General features: G+C 40.6%; 1 protein-coding gene across 1 annotated transcript in view; it reads right to left on the reverse strand.

Moving 5' to 3' along the window:
- Positions 1-9,545: 9,545 nt before the first annotated feature.
- Positions 9,546-14,174, reverse strand: part of SLC7A11 (solute carrier family 7 member 11) — a 55,905-nt gene continuing 51,276 nt past the window's right edge. Inside the window, exon 12 of the mRNA XM_009820513.2 lies at positions 9,546-9,613. Within this exon, the coding sequence (XP_009818815.1) occupies positions 9,546-9,613 (68 nt within the window). The remainder of the gene's footprint in view (positions 9,614-14,174) is intronic.

Genomic DNA, 14,174 nt, shown 5'->3' on the forward strand with positions numbered 1-14,174 from the left:
GATATGAGTAAACACAGGTGCAGATTTGCATCAACCAAAAATAGTCATGTGTTAAGTTTTTCCCGTAGCTCCCTTTTGTTATCTTTTCCATTCCCATCTAGCTTTGTTCCAAGTTCAAAATAACAAGCCTTTGCTTCATGCACAGTTGTAGTGTTTGGCAAACTGGGGGCTGGTATGATACCTTACCAATAAAGATGTTCCATGAATAAGGAAAAGAGGGTCCATCTTATTTTGTCTCATTTATATATTGGGGAAAAATAGATTCTGAAGTACTGTAGATTTATTACAGAGAGCTTGAAAGGACCTCCTAATTATTATTCACTGCTTTATAGATCATTGTTAAAAGTGTTAATTTCAATTATCTAAATGTTTTTCTGGCTTGTATGTCATTTGCAATGAAATTACTAGGGCCAGATTTACTGGTGTACACCATTTGCTGTGTGCAATTCCAGCCTCGGGTTTACGACTGCTTTGTGTTGCTGGAGTGGTGCACTGAGCTTTCTAATGATTCTGGCTTATTACCTTTTCCTCACACATTCTATATCAATTTATTATTCCACAGTGGATAGTTATATGCTTTCTGCAATTTACTTTAGAAATAGTATTAAAAATGAAGCTGACATGCACTAAATAATAGTTTATTGATTTTCTTAAACTTGCAACACAGGAATGCACCTCTGCATTGCTAACCCTAAACCACACATACATACATCTACGTGTATATACAGAAAACCACATGTATAACATAAGAGAAAGCCAGATGAATGCCATACAAGTTGAACATAAATACGTCTCAAATGACGTCTTGAAAAATTGTGAGAAAAAAACCCTACATAATACAGCACCAGTCTGTGTTTTGTACGTGGGCACATTCATAACATGAACAAAATACAATTTCTCCATGAGCCACGCTGTTAGAAGAGCTACACAAACCGCTCACCAGCAAGCCCAGGAAGGGGAGATGGCCACATGCTGCTCCCCCTCTGCCCGGGGAAGTTGTTGGGTTTCAGACTGTATTTCAAGCACAGAGTTTTGGTGCAGACATCCATTGTCAAGAGCCAAACAGCAACAAATCAATCCCGAATCTGTAGGACTAGATTGTTTCTGATACCCGATTAGGCAGGTTTTTTCTAAAGCAGGAATAAGGGCAGTGTTTGGGTAACCACCTAACCTTTTGACTAATATATAATGATTTCATTTCTAGAAGTAGCAACTCTAAGTGAGCACTGAGACTAGGTATTTTATTACGCACATGTGTCTGCTTTAGATAAAGGCTTTACGTATCCATTTTGGAAAGGATTTTGAAAACGATTTTTGTTTAAAATATGGGTAAAGGAATAAAAATGGGTCAAGGTGTATTCAACACAAGAGATAATTATTAGCATGAGCTACAGCCTGAAGCATTTTAGAGTACACATGCCGCCAGATAAATGTGACACTCATGCAGCACTGTATGCTATCTTCTACGCTAGCATGCTTTTCATCATCCAGATGCCTTTGTATGATCTAAAGTAGGGCTGCATGAGACTTGCAGTCAAATGCAGTGCTGTCAGAAAGGTATGATCAATCATCTCTGCCAAGCTGACAGTGGAGGATCTGATTTATCCTGCCTCTGACTCATATATTTATTATAAAATCAAAGGTAGCTAGAGTTTAGCATCAGTACAAAGTGCTGGAGTTTTGTTCAATAGTGAGCCGTTGCATGTGGAACAAGCATCAAATCTCCTGGCATTTAATGATTCATTTTAAATATATCTGGCACATGAATTAGCAAACAGAGCTGTGAAATGCTAACAGCAGCCAAAACTAATTTATGAATATTGAATTGCACTGTGCAGTATGTCAAGCAAAAATACAGCAAGAACTCCCTTAAAAGCTTCTTTGCCAGTCCCAGCTTTCTGGTAATCAGAACACCTGAGAGAGCTGTGCTGAATGTAATGCTCCAAATCCCCAAATAAAAAAAAAATTAAAAAAAAAAAAAGAAAAAAGAGAACAAACCCAGAAAACCTGAAATGTCTCCCTAGAAATGGATAACAGATTTTTTTTTTAATGAAGCTGTTGGTAATTGAAAATATACAAGTAATTAAGTGTACATAGATGGCTAATCATAAGCTTCACTGCTGTGCACATAGTCTTTCAATTTGTCCAAATCTATCAATATCCCCACAGAGTTTTCATAACCCCTAGCAGGCTTTGTCATGTGTCCAAATTTTATAACACAAGTTGGCCGTGGCAGGACCTCTAATGGGGTGTTGGAGTGCAAGTGCAAGGATTCTATTAAAACACTGCAGCACATCCGAGATACCCTAGAGGAGCTGAGTATTTGATGTGATAAGCTTTAAGATCCTCTGGTTGCAATCTGCAAACAAAACTATAGAAGCCTGTAAGGGAGGAGCTGTTTGGAAAGGCTTTAGATGCTGATGTGACCATAACTCGTGATCATGTTACTTTTTAAAAGTACTGTTACAGACTGGAAAACTGGTTTTCTATGACATGACAGTTTTCAGATGAGGAAAAATATGAGGCTTAAAAAAATCGAAAGTGGATGGGCAAGAATAGCACCCAGCTGAAAATTAAATACAGATGTCTCAAAAAGCTGGCTTGCAGGGGAGACACTGAAAGGAAATGCTTTCAGTGAAAAGTTATTTGTAACCTTCAGTCAGGGTGAATGTAGGAGAAAGCACTGGGGAAACGGGAAGAATCATCTGCCTTGGAGCTCATATTTATACCTCTAAGGTTTTCCTCATTTTCTCCCAGAAATTTCGCCAAGTGTGGCAGAATGCACACATATACACAGTCTAAAACACCTCAGGCTTTGCACACACTGTTTGCCGGGCTGCATCACAAGCCCTTTTGAAAGCCCCCATCCACTTCAAGCCAGAGATCCTGCCTTAGTGCTTTTAAACAGCTTCACACGTAGGTACCATGAAAGCTCAAGTTCTCGTGAAGACTTACTCGTTCATCAGTACAAGTCTGCCTACTATGCTATGCATATTCATTGATTAGTATCCTTAGAAATCAGCTGGATCTCATAATTAAGACAAGCCAGCATTGCTAGCAGCAAATTATACATGTACTTTAGATCCAATTACACTGTAATGACTGAGTGGCAAAGAGATACTGGCAGCTAAGACCGCATCGAGTGGCTTTCTTGAGGCAGAGTCACCAGTATGGGCTAAAATTAGAAAACTGTCCCATAACATTTAAACTCCTCATAACAAACAGGAGGGGGAAAAAAAGAAACACCAAAATTCCTAGGTAACAATTTTAGAAACATTGGAAGTACAAGTGGTGATTGCAAAAGCTAGCTACTTTATAAAACCCAGGACTCCAGCTCGCCTTGAACAGAACAAGCTCTGGGCTCAGCAAGGCGCCTGTCTGCAGCTACGGCCCCTTGTCAACATCCAAAGCACCAGCCCTAGGCAGTGAGGTGCACCCCAAAGGAAGCGCTGGTATTTCCCCTTCAAAAGAGATCGAGCTGAATTCCTGGGAGCAGAAAAAGGCCTGCAGAAAAGCTTAGCAGTGGGAAAGTTTTGTAGCTTTGCGTTGTGAGAAGAGAAGGAGCTACAGAAGCATCCAAATGATGGTAGCCACGGTGCTTTTGTAACTATGTTGGATCATCACCAATACGATATTTAGAAAAATATCAATGCTTTGGTTTAGATCACAACACTGTAGACATTCCTGTTACAGGGAATGTAAAAAGGATCCAAACTCTCTCTTGATAAAGTCAAGCCTTTGTTGAAAAAGGTTTTTTATCCATTGGGGTCTTTGCACTTCAAGGAAAACATTATTTCAAAAGTTCCTTTGAGTAAAAAAAGGAAACAAGAAAGCAAATGTAAACAGAATTGGTGTGTCAATTGTAGACATGCTCCCCAGCAGTTCCTTGGCAAAAAGACAGTGGCAGAAATCAAATTAAACATGGACTAACATGCAAGAAAAATATACATAGGCTTCTGAAGGCAAGCAAGAAATTCAACATCAGTTTGCCAAGTCTCAACGAGTCACCAGTAAGTGTTTAAGGCAAGGAGACTTTACTGAGTTACTCCAGACTCTTCACCACGGAAAACGGGATAAATGAGTGCAGAGGGGATGTCTGAGGGGACAAAAACCTCAACTGCCACTTTCTGCAGGCAAGAACTCCTACCTGGGCACAGGGATATCTCAACCCTGCCATCTCCCTTTGGCAGCACCAGCCTTCCCTGGGGACTGATTCTGCCAGGGGGGAGAGCCAGGCTGAAGGGGAGTCCACAGCACCTTAGGCAGGGTACAAGCTGGCATGGGCACAAGCGCACTTTCGTAGGATGGCTGTCCTCACTACTGTTATGAGGCTTGCACAGAAATACCTTTAAGGACTATAGAGAGAGTGTGAGTAAGTTTAAGAGACCAATCCAGTTCAAACATCTGAGGCTCCAGTGATGTTCCTGAACTGGTGTTTGTTACTGGCCTTATCTGTGCCAGCAGCCGTACGGACAGTGCAGTCACTGCAGAAAAGACCCCAGTCTTAGGAAGAAGCCTTATAACCAGACAGGGGCTATCAACACATTGTCCTGCACCTCCCCCGGACCACTTCTTCCCAAGTTCAAAATGCCGGACTTTGCCATTCACATCCTTCCCAGACATAAATATACCTTTCGCACTGGATTTCAGTGTGTTCCCTGCTACAGGCTCTGCTCTACAAGCCATCTGTGCTCTGCTGGTCATTAAACAAAATGTTTGATGTGTATTTTGGAAAACCAAAATGTCTACTTCCTCCTGAAAAAAGATCAACATCCATTTTTCTAAGACTGAATTAAAACCTGTCTGGGTCCTAATATATGTCTAATGCTTGAACCAAAAATTCTGGAGGTACTGAACATTACGGAAAGTGCTTTTCATCTTGTTGCATCAACGCAATTAGCTACCTACCTTGTGGATATAGATAACTTAAATCTTTTTCTTTAGATTAATGTTTGAAAAACATTCTTAAATTGAAGGCTGATCTTCCTCTGAAAATCAAGAAGCAGGAGCATACGCATTCAGACAAAGAATTATATTTATACACATAGTCAAAGGGAGATGAACTTCTTGCAAACCAAGTCTTTTGGTTTGGTTTTAATTCAAAATGGAAAATCTGGGAAATGTAGTGTGTTCTAGTCAGAAGAAATCTCTATTGCAATTTGAACTGAAAAAAAATTATTCTTAGGGGGTAATTGTGATCCTCGCAATTGGCTTTTAATAATTTTATTATATTGGTGGCAGTGACTTAGGTTTTATCTCACTCCAGCTCAGCTATCTAACATATTAAGCATGCCTAGACTAGTCATCTCATCTGCTCCTTCAACAAAAACAGACCGACGAGCAATTCCAGAGATCAGTTCATCTCACCTACCTTAAATAGCTGTCTTAGCATGGGATGCAGCACATCCTGAGGCAGCTTAGTTTTCTCAAGCTTGTCTTTCTCTAAGCCAGCTTAGCCCTTAGTTTCTGATGTAAATCAGATGCATATTTATATCAAATCATATTAAATGTCTTTGTTACTGTCCACTAGCATTAAAAGACAGCTTTTTAAATGCACAAGTGAGAGTAAAAATGAGCAACAATTTCTGCATAAAGTGAAAAAGATACCAGAAATTAAAAAATGTGGCACAAAAGTTATGACAGTTGCTTCATTTTGAATGGCTTTTCCAAAAGTACTTAGAAGTTTTCTCATAAAAACATAATTTGAACACATTATGGCAATATATACAAATACATATATATACACTCCTACAAGATATGAGATATGTTTAGCTGCTGAAGCCGCAGCTCTGAGCTACCTACCTCTCTCCATTGTAGTGAGGATCCACAGCAAGCTCCTAAAACACCGTGATTGATGGCGCAGTACTTTAAGGCAGACCCAAATCAGTGCAGGTTAACTTCAAACGCCACATGGCAAACTGCTGCAGCCTGGGAGCTGGTTGGCAAGGCAAGGACCTGGGGACAGGCATCGCGCTAAAGCGTCTTTGCTCCTCGGCCACAGTCAGGGGCTGCGGTATCCCTGGGAAGATGCTGCCTGTCAACAGCATGTTGGCACTACTGCTTCACAAGCCCCACGCCATCATGACAAAAAGTACCCCTAAAACTTGGCAGCTGCCAGTCACATCAAAGACCTCAGTGTATTTTGTCTTGTACCAAAAACATCCATGTACAACGACGCAAAAAGGGCACAATACCTATGAAAAGAGCTATAGGGTGGATCTGGAGATTTTATCAGACCACAGCCACTTTGTTTAAAAAATGAGATTCTCTCTCAGCTGCTTTGATACCTGTGTATGAAGGAGATTATCTGGAGTAGCAGAAAAGAATCGTGAAAGCTCTGGGTCCAGACAATGAATGTATTGCTGATGTAGTGAAGGAAGAGGGGAGGGACCTGCTGCCTCCCATCCCATAGCCCCTCGAAAGCCACAGCAGACTCCTGGGCTGGGAGGGGATGGCAGGGACAGTCCTGCAGCATGGGGCACCAGAGAAAAGGTCGGCCACGCTGTGCCCACGCAGAGCTGGGAGCAGACTTCAAAAATCAAAACGTGCCCCTCTGATAAAACCATGCTTTAGGCCACATAGCAGTCCAGATCAGGAGGCACAAAGATAGGTCAGCATCTTCGGAGGCTTCAGATGCTGAACTGTTTCTCTAAGAGGTGTTGTACTAAACCTCATCAGTATTTGCTACTCATGTAAAATGTTCATTTCTGTTGCCTTTGGTGCGCTTCTGCCTACACCCCAGAAGAGCAACAAATTCAAAGAAGAAAGACAGCAGCACCCACTTAAACAAAAAGAAAGAAATTTTTTGACAGAGTCTGGTTGATAAAAAGGTGCAAAGGGCAAGAAAAAAATAAAAATTAAAAAAATTAAGGATCAGTAAAAGTTCTCCACAGAAATAGTCTCATTGGCCTGACTATCTCAGACCCTAATAAGAAAAATTATATCTAAAGTTTATTCTTTATTCTAAAAGAATTTCCTTTATGACTCTGAACACAATACTTTTTAGAAAGTCTTAAAAAAATAACTCAATGCTTTAAAAAAAATTTTGTAACCTGTTTTTCCTCCATTTGTGAGGATATGCTTCACTTCCAGGTTTAATAAAAGCCCTTAATACTGACTTTTATAGCACAGGGGAAACCCAATTACAATATTTTGTACTGTGATTGTATACGCTAAAGAAACTCAACCTGAAATTAGAATCCCTGTGCATTTTCAAAAAAAATCGGTTTTTATTTTGCAAGTAATTTTTTTTTTTTCTTCCTAAAATAGACAACTTCACAATCAATGAGTCATAGGATTTCCCTTGGGACAAATTAACTCCTTACATGAAATAAACCTAGTAAAACGTGGTCACCGAATCACGCTTCAGAAACATTACTAAACTTTAAAGTCCACGACAGGAAAACAAAGCAACGTTCAGTTATATTTACAGTCCCCATTTATTTCTGCAAGTTAACACTGCCTACATTTAAACTTTCAAGGAATATGGCACAACAGCAGCGAATTCATTGAATGAAACAGTCAGTGCTGAAAGCCTGGCATCCACACTATCAATGTTCAGGAGGTTTTGCTTTGGACTAGCTCCGGTGGGATCCCACGCGCTCAGCATCCATTTGCTGAGGAGTGTGCTATATGCGCTCCTGGAGGGCGTCAGGCAGTTTCTTTTTATCAGAGAGAAATGCAGTTTGTGTACTTGAACTGGGATGGCAGGAGATGGCCTCAAAAGCCAAATTCTGACCCAAATGTAAATACTGATTAAACGCATACGCTGTCAACATAAAAATCTCTCTCAAAATGTTTGCCTAAAAAAGTTTCAAATAACACTAAGTCACTGTAAACAGAAAACATTTAAAGAAAAAAATGTTTGCAAAATGTTTTCTGTGTCTTAAATTACTGCTTTTCTACATAATCAGTTACTCCCATTTCCCTACTTCTATGAAATTCCACCATAGAAACACAAGAAAGAAAAACATGTATAAATTTTAAGACATTTACTGTACACCCTTAAAATGGTAGATATTCTGAATATATACAACACATATACAATACACAGTCTCCCTTTACTGTAGTGGTCTGGCTACTAGTTGTGCTTTTCTCCCAATTTAGGAAGTTTAACATTGCTTAGTTCCATAAAAGTTTTCATGAAACATACAACTTGCTGAGAGCAAACAGCTCAAAAAGCAGTGCATTCAGTACTTAAGCATTGTATTCCTAACAGAGTGACAACGAACCTTAATCTTAAGGTTGAGTAGTCTTCAACTAACAATACAAAACTGAATTTCTAAGCATTAAAAAATTTATCTACAACTATCTTAAAAAAAAAAAAAGGGCAAAACTTCAGCTCATATTTGAGCCAAATCTCAGCTCAAACATCATTCTGAAGATGGATTTATTTTGATTTTATCAGTTTTGATGGCCTTTCTCTGTTTCAGCTGAGATAAAACAGGAAAGGCAGCACTGGCAGAGCACCTGTTCCTTGGTGTTTCAAAGCCCAGTTAATTGGAGTGTGCTTGAATGAAAAGCCCACAGATTAGGTGCATCTTCTACTCAAATCAACAAATCTGTTGTAGCTTACCTTATTCATAAAATGGTATTGCATTTATTGCCATGTCCATACAGTATTCCCGCCAGTGACTCTTATTCGTTTCTGCACACCGACAATGATACAAACCCTTAAAATTAGGTTTGCCTGACTGGTAACTGCAGGTCCATACGCTTCCAGATAGAAAATATTCATACAGCAAATGAGGTCGCATTCAATTGCTTTGACTCATTTGAAGGTGATTACTCTGTTGCTGTATTACCTATACATATGTACACAAAGAAACATTGGTAAAAACAGTAATAATTTCCAGACTGGTAGAAACTTTAACATGTATAAAATTACTGCCTCCAGGCTAAAATCTTCCTGCCCCACCGGCAGAAATATTAATTCTCAGAAGATGCTCCAGCTGGCTATAGTATAACAACTCTGGAATGAAGAAACCTTGTACTTGCGACCACAAAGGTGTGGAAGCCACTGTGCTTCTGCATCAGTGTGCTGGTGCTCCCAGCGAGCCAAAAGAAGTCAGATCGGGCTGCCAAACGGGGTGGCTGGAAGAACATTAGTAAGTGAAACTCAGCAGCTTTAGCTCACCCTTTTCCTGGTGAGAGTCGGGTTCTTCAGGGACAGCAAGCAGGATACATTCTTCACAGTACACCTGACTATTACTTACACATTGCTTAAACCTATTTTCAGTGACAACACAACCAAAATCCTAGTTCGACAGGCCTATGGTTTGTTAAACTATGACACTGTAACGAAAGAAATAGTGAAGAGATGAGTTCCCTCATAGCACAAGTTCTTGCTTTCTACACATAAACCAACCGCATCAAAAAAAATTTTGCAACATCATAAAATACAGTTCTGGTAAGTGACTCGCTCGGTATCCATCCCAGCTCTGACTTGTTCCTCCAGTTTGCAGAACATTAGGTAGCGGGAAAAATCTCCCTACCCTCTTCCTCAAGTTGAAATGAAACACCAAGCCAAAAGCCGTACACCAAGATCAGGATTTCTGCTCTTCCTCTGATGGGACGACTTCCAAGAGGATTTGCAATGTTACAGTTACCCTGTCTGCAAAGATACAAGCATACACATGGGAAATTTTGGTGGGGATGGAGAAGGCAGAAGCAGCAAGGAAAATTATCTTACCTGCTCTACAGCCTACTTGCACATACGGTTCACAGCAGTCATATATACCAGGTGGAAATATCATTTAAATGTCTGATTCAATTTTTTTTTTCTTTTTAACTATGTTTTCTTTGCCTCTGATCCAAGCCTACGCATATACAATAATAATGGAAGGGTATGGAGGTATAACCTTGTTCAATAAAGGTCTGCATGCATTTAAAGGCTGTCTTAAAGCATGACTACTCTGCACAACTGCTTAGTTTTAACAAAGTTGTAATGTTGAAATAAAAGTCTGAAAGAGTTCAAAAAGTTAATTCAGCTGTGCCAAGATCTGCCTAAGCAAAAAAGAAAAGAAAAATTAAAATAAAAGGAAATAATGATGACAAAGCTTCACAAATCTCAGAATGTCACACATCCAAAGCAACTTCACACTGTCCTTTTGTTACTCGGGACATTTATTTCCTTCTGGTGTTTTTGGTAGTTTTCTTTTTAGGGTACTGATTCATAAATGGTACGGTTAATTTACATATAGAATAGTAAAAGAGCATTCTCTTACCACTCATTTCTCTTGTCCCTTTTTTTTAGCACGCCATTTTAAACAAGCAGGAGTTGTTGTAAGAGAAAGTTCTGATTTTCCTTGTCTAGCACGACATGTCGGCATTTACACCAGCGTAAAGCGAGGAGGCTAAAACAGCGCAACTCACAAGACGACATGAACCGAAACTACTTTCCCGCTCTCCTGCCTGAGGCACACTCTACCATCTTTTCCTCTTCTCTCTGGAGGTCACCAGTTCCGCGCAAAGCCAGGCTGCCCTTAGACTATAAACTGATGGGGTCAGAGAGGCTGAGAGTCAAGAGGGACTGCATTTTCCTCCTGCCCCCCTCCCCTGCCCCAGCGGGGCCTTCAGAGCTGGCTGAGCCGGGCCGGGGCGAAGGGGAGGAGGAGAGCCCGCAGCAGGAAGCCCGCAGGCCTTCGCCCGGCCACCCCACCCCTTCCGGGTTTGAGGCCGAGCAGGGGAAGAAGGAATAAAACAGACTTTCTGTCAGGCTGAGCTACGGTGTAAGAGCTCATGGAAAAGGGCGCGGCGGCAGAGGGAAGGCCTGGGCATCTCGAGAGCTGGCTGCGACTTTAATACCCTGTCTGAGAAAGCGGACAGGGCCGCCTGCAGCAAGACCGTGCCCTCGCTGTGGCGGGAGGCCCTGCCACTCTCCCGCTTCCGCGGGCTAGTTTTGCTCTGCGCTGGGATGAAGCCACGGAGGAGCAATCAGACACGTTGGGGGGGGGGGCTGGGGTGCTTACTTGGGGGTTTTGTGCCACATACTCAGGATAAGACGGTGTAAGGAGTATTTCCCCCAAAACATGGTCCAATCTGCCTCCAGTCAGTATCTCTATATTGTCTGCTTTGAGCAGTACCTGGAGTTACAGGACCAGCTTCACATTTGTAACGTGACAACTTAACATACCATGACAGTAAAGATGACTTCCCCCTCACTTTAGACCCTAATTTTCCCTTTCAAGAGGAGAATTCACAGTAAATAGGTCCCAGGGGACAACCTTTATAAAACACCCGGGTCTAGTAAGCACCTATGTACCCAAGACCTACATAAGCACCACATCAAGCTTGGGCGAGGAAAGAAAGCAGTAATTTACTGCATATGTCTAAGACTGGACATGAAATCTGCGACAGCAAAATGCTGAGGTGATTTCCTGCAGATCCCAACATCACAAACTCAACAAAGAGGAGCAAACTGAGCATATAAGACTATGTCCTCAATGTGCAAGTGTCATCCTCTGGTGGTTTTAAATAAGCCTAAAAGAGACGTTTTGTTATATAAACAGATCTCTCTTCCAGCATGGGCTCGGGCTATGAAGAAAGCAGGATTCAACTTTTAAGCTCCGCACAATTCAATCCACTGTAAAGAAATAGGTGTTTTAAATATGAGTCTAAGGTTGGGTTTTCAACTGAGGAAGTCTTAATAGAAGCATTCTCGTGCTGGTGCCGCATCCTTTTACACACTGAGCTGCTTCGTAGGATTTGTTAGGCTTGACTTTTTTCATTTTCACATTAGTTCTATAAAAAGCAAGAAAGCGGAGGTCAAATGAATCCTGTACTAGCTGAAAATTATTTGTCCCAGCACATGACGCTACAGCAAAACTTCTTTAGAAAAGGAGAGAGCAAAATGTTATTCTCACTGCAAAATACCACCCAGACCCTATTAACCCCACAAAATGTGAAGTTGCCTTTTGTTCAATACAGCAATTTGGTAAGGAGAATGGGCCATGTAAATACCATTAAGGACAGTCAAAACAGACAGAACAAAGACGTTCAGCCTTGGAAAAGATTGCTTGGGTGATCCATTCAAGGGCTCTGCTACCGTAACCAGCCTGAAACACCGTTCATAAATGGGCTCACCTTCAGGCTAGGTCTTTTATCCGACTACTCATTCTGGCTGCTCAACATCCCTCTCCTCTGATCCTTAAAAAACCTATTCTGAATATCCAGTCTAATCTTGTGTGGGGCTGGGCTGTAGCCACGTGTTTTTGTACCAGTGCTGTCCTTTACTTAAATAGCACGTGTTCCACGTAGGGTTTATAAGCAGCAGTCACCTCTCATCTCCAAAGCACCTCTGGGGAGCTGAACAAGTGAAGGTCCCCAGCAAGGTGACTTTGCAAATGGGTAGAGAGAGCCCCACACCACCCTGTTCGTGCGCTGAGCTGCGCAGATGAAGCAGCCTGGGAATAGCGTTGTTAGCAAGGTGCTGTGTTCAGACTAACAGGCTTTGACTCCCTCTGTGGTAATACACGAAATGCTTTGCTGAAGCCTAAGTAGAAAAATCAGTTATATTCTCAAAGAGCGTTACCCGGTTAATCTGGCAAAAATCTACCTCTTAAATGACAATCCCTTTTTTTCACGTTGTCCTTTACCTCATGTGTATGGAATTACTCTTTCATGCCTATGTACACCTAATGCATATTGTTTCAAGGTTAGAATATCAAGCTTGCAGCTACTCAATGACTTTTCTTTTCTGTATCTCACAGAGGTACCTTAAGTGAATTTATTCTCATTCGATGCCTTTGAAAAATGCTCTCAGGCTATGCAATGGAGCTCCCTTAACACTCACAAAATAATGCCAGTTTAATGACTCCACACAGAAGGTTGATTCCTTCTTCTGAGGAAAAAAAAATATCTTTTTATTTAACAAGTAAATCTCTGTCAGCATCAGTTTTCCATCATTGCTGTTGTTATTTTGGGAATAATAATTACAAAGCAAACAAGCTGTTTCACCCACTGACTGGTGTCTGCTACTTTCCCCTCGGAGCCAGTACACTGTGTCCATCCATAGGTATCACCAGGCCTTCTTTCTAGGAGGGGAATTTTGTGTTATCTGAAAAGCTAGAAGATTCACCTTCATTGTCACAGCTGGCAGAAAAAGCTTCATATCTACCCAGTCTACCTTAAAGAGAATATTTTTTCTCTCACCCAAGTAATGTAGTTCAACACTGGCATCCTGTGGCCAGAGATTCAAGTAACTGTATTCCAAAACCTCTGAGACTTCACAGAAAATGCCAAAAATCTCCTGGGCTTGATAAGGGAAAATTTCCTAGTCCCTAAATGTCAAGGCTGAGAAATTATAAACAGACAAAAACCCAATTATTTAATAGAATGTCCTTGTGCACACAACTGTTTTCATTTGCACTGGAGCTTTCTACACATTCCCAGGACATTGCAAGTAATTTATAACTATATGTTTATAAAATTAAGAAGACCAGAGTGTGCTAACCTTAAGCTAACACCTTTTTCTGTAAATACTTTTGGCCCTGTAGTCTATGGACTTCCCAGCATGAATTGAGAGGGAAATTCATAGATCCTACAACAGATAGGATTTAACTATACAACCTATATTTATATAAAGAAAATATTTATAAAAGGTTATAGTATAATAGCATACATATAAAAACCCCATTCTTTTATTGTGAGCAGCTCATTTTAAATCATCCCTTGAGACTGAAGCATAGAAGACGATATGCATTTTTGATTCAGCACCTATACAAATCAACTATTTGTAGTTGAAAACTTTCATGGGTTGAGTTTTTCTTTTGCAGCAGAAGAGAATTTCTTTCAGTTTTGTTTAATACATTATCCATCATTCCTCAAATATTTTGCCTCTATTCTTGTTTCACATTTTGAAAAGTACCTCCATTTTGGAAACCTATCATGCTGAATAACAAAAAAAAAAAAAAAAAAAAAAAAAGAGAAAAGCGGGGAGCTGCAATAAATGATACTGACTTATTTCTAATTGAAATGCTCCAAATAACCCTTCTCCAACACATCAGAACTTTCACAAATGTTTTCAGAAACTTTCAGAAATGGTATAAAAATGACTCTCAGTGTATTTCAGGTATGAAATACTACAGCCAAGTCACGCCAAAGTTGTTTTTCATGAAGCTCAGAAACAATTTCCACAGAGGATTGTCAGGCACAGTATATTTTGCTATCATTTT

Source organism: Gavia stellata, chromosome 19 (assembly GCF_030936135.1).
Source record: "Gavia stellata isolate bGavSte3 chromosome 19, bGavSte3.hap2, whole genome shotgun sequence".
NCBI classification, from domain to species: Eukaryota; Metazoa; Chordata; class Aves; order Gaviiformes; family Gaviidae; genus Gavia; species Gavia stellata.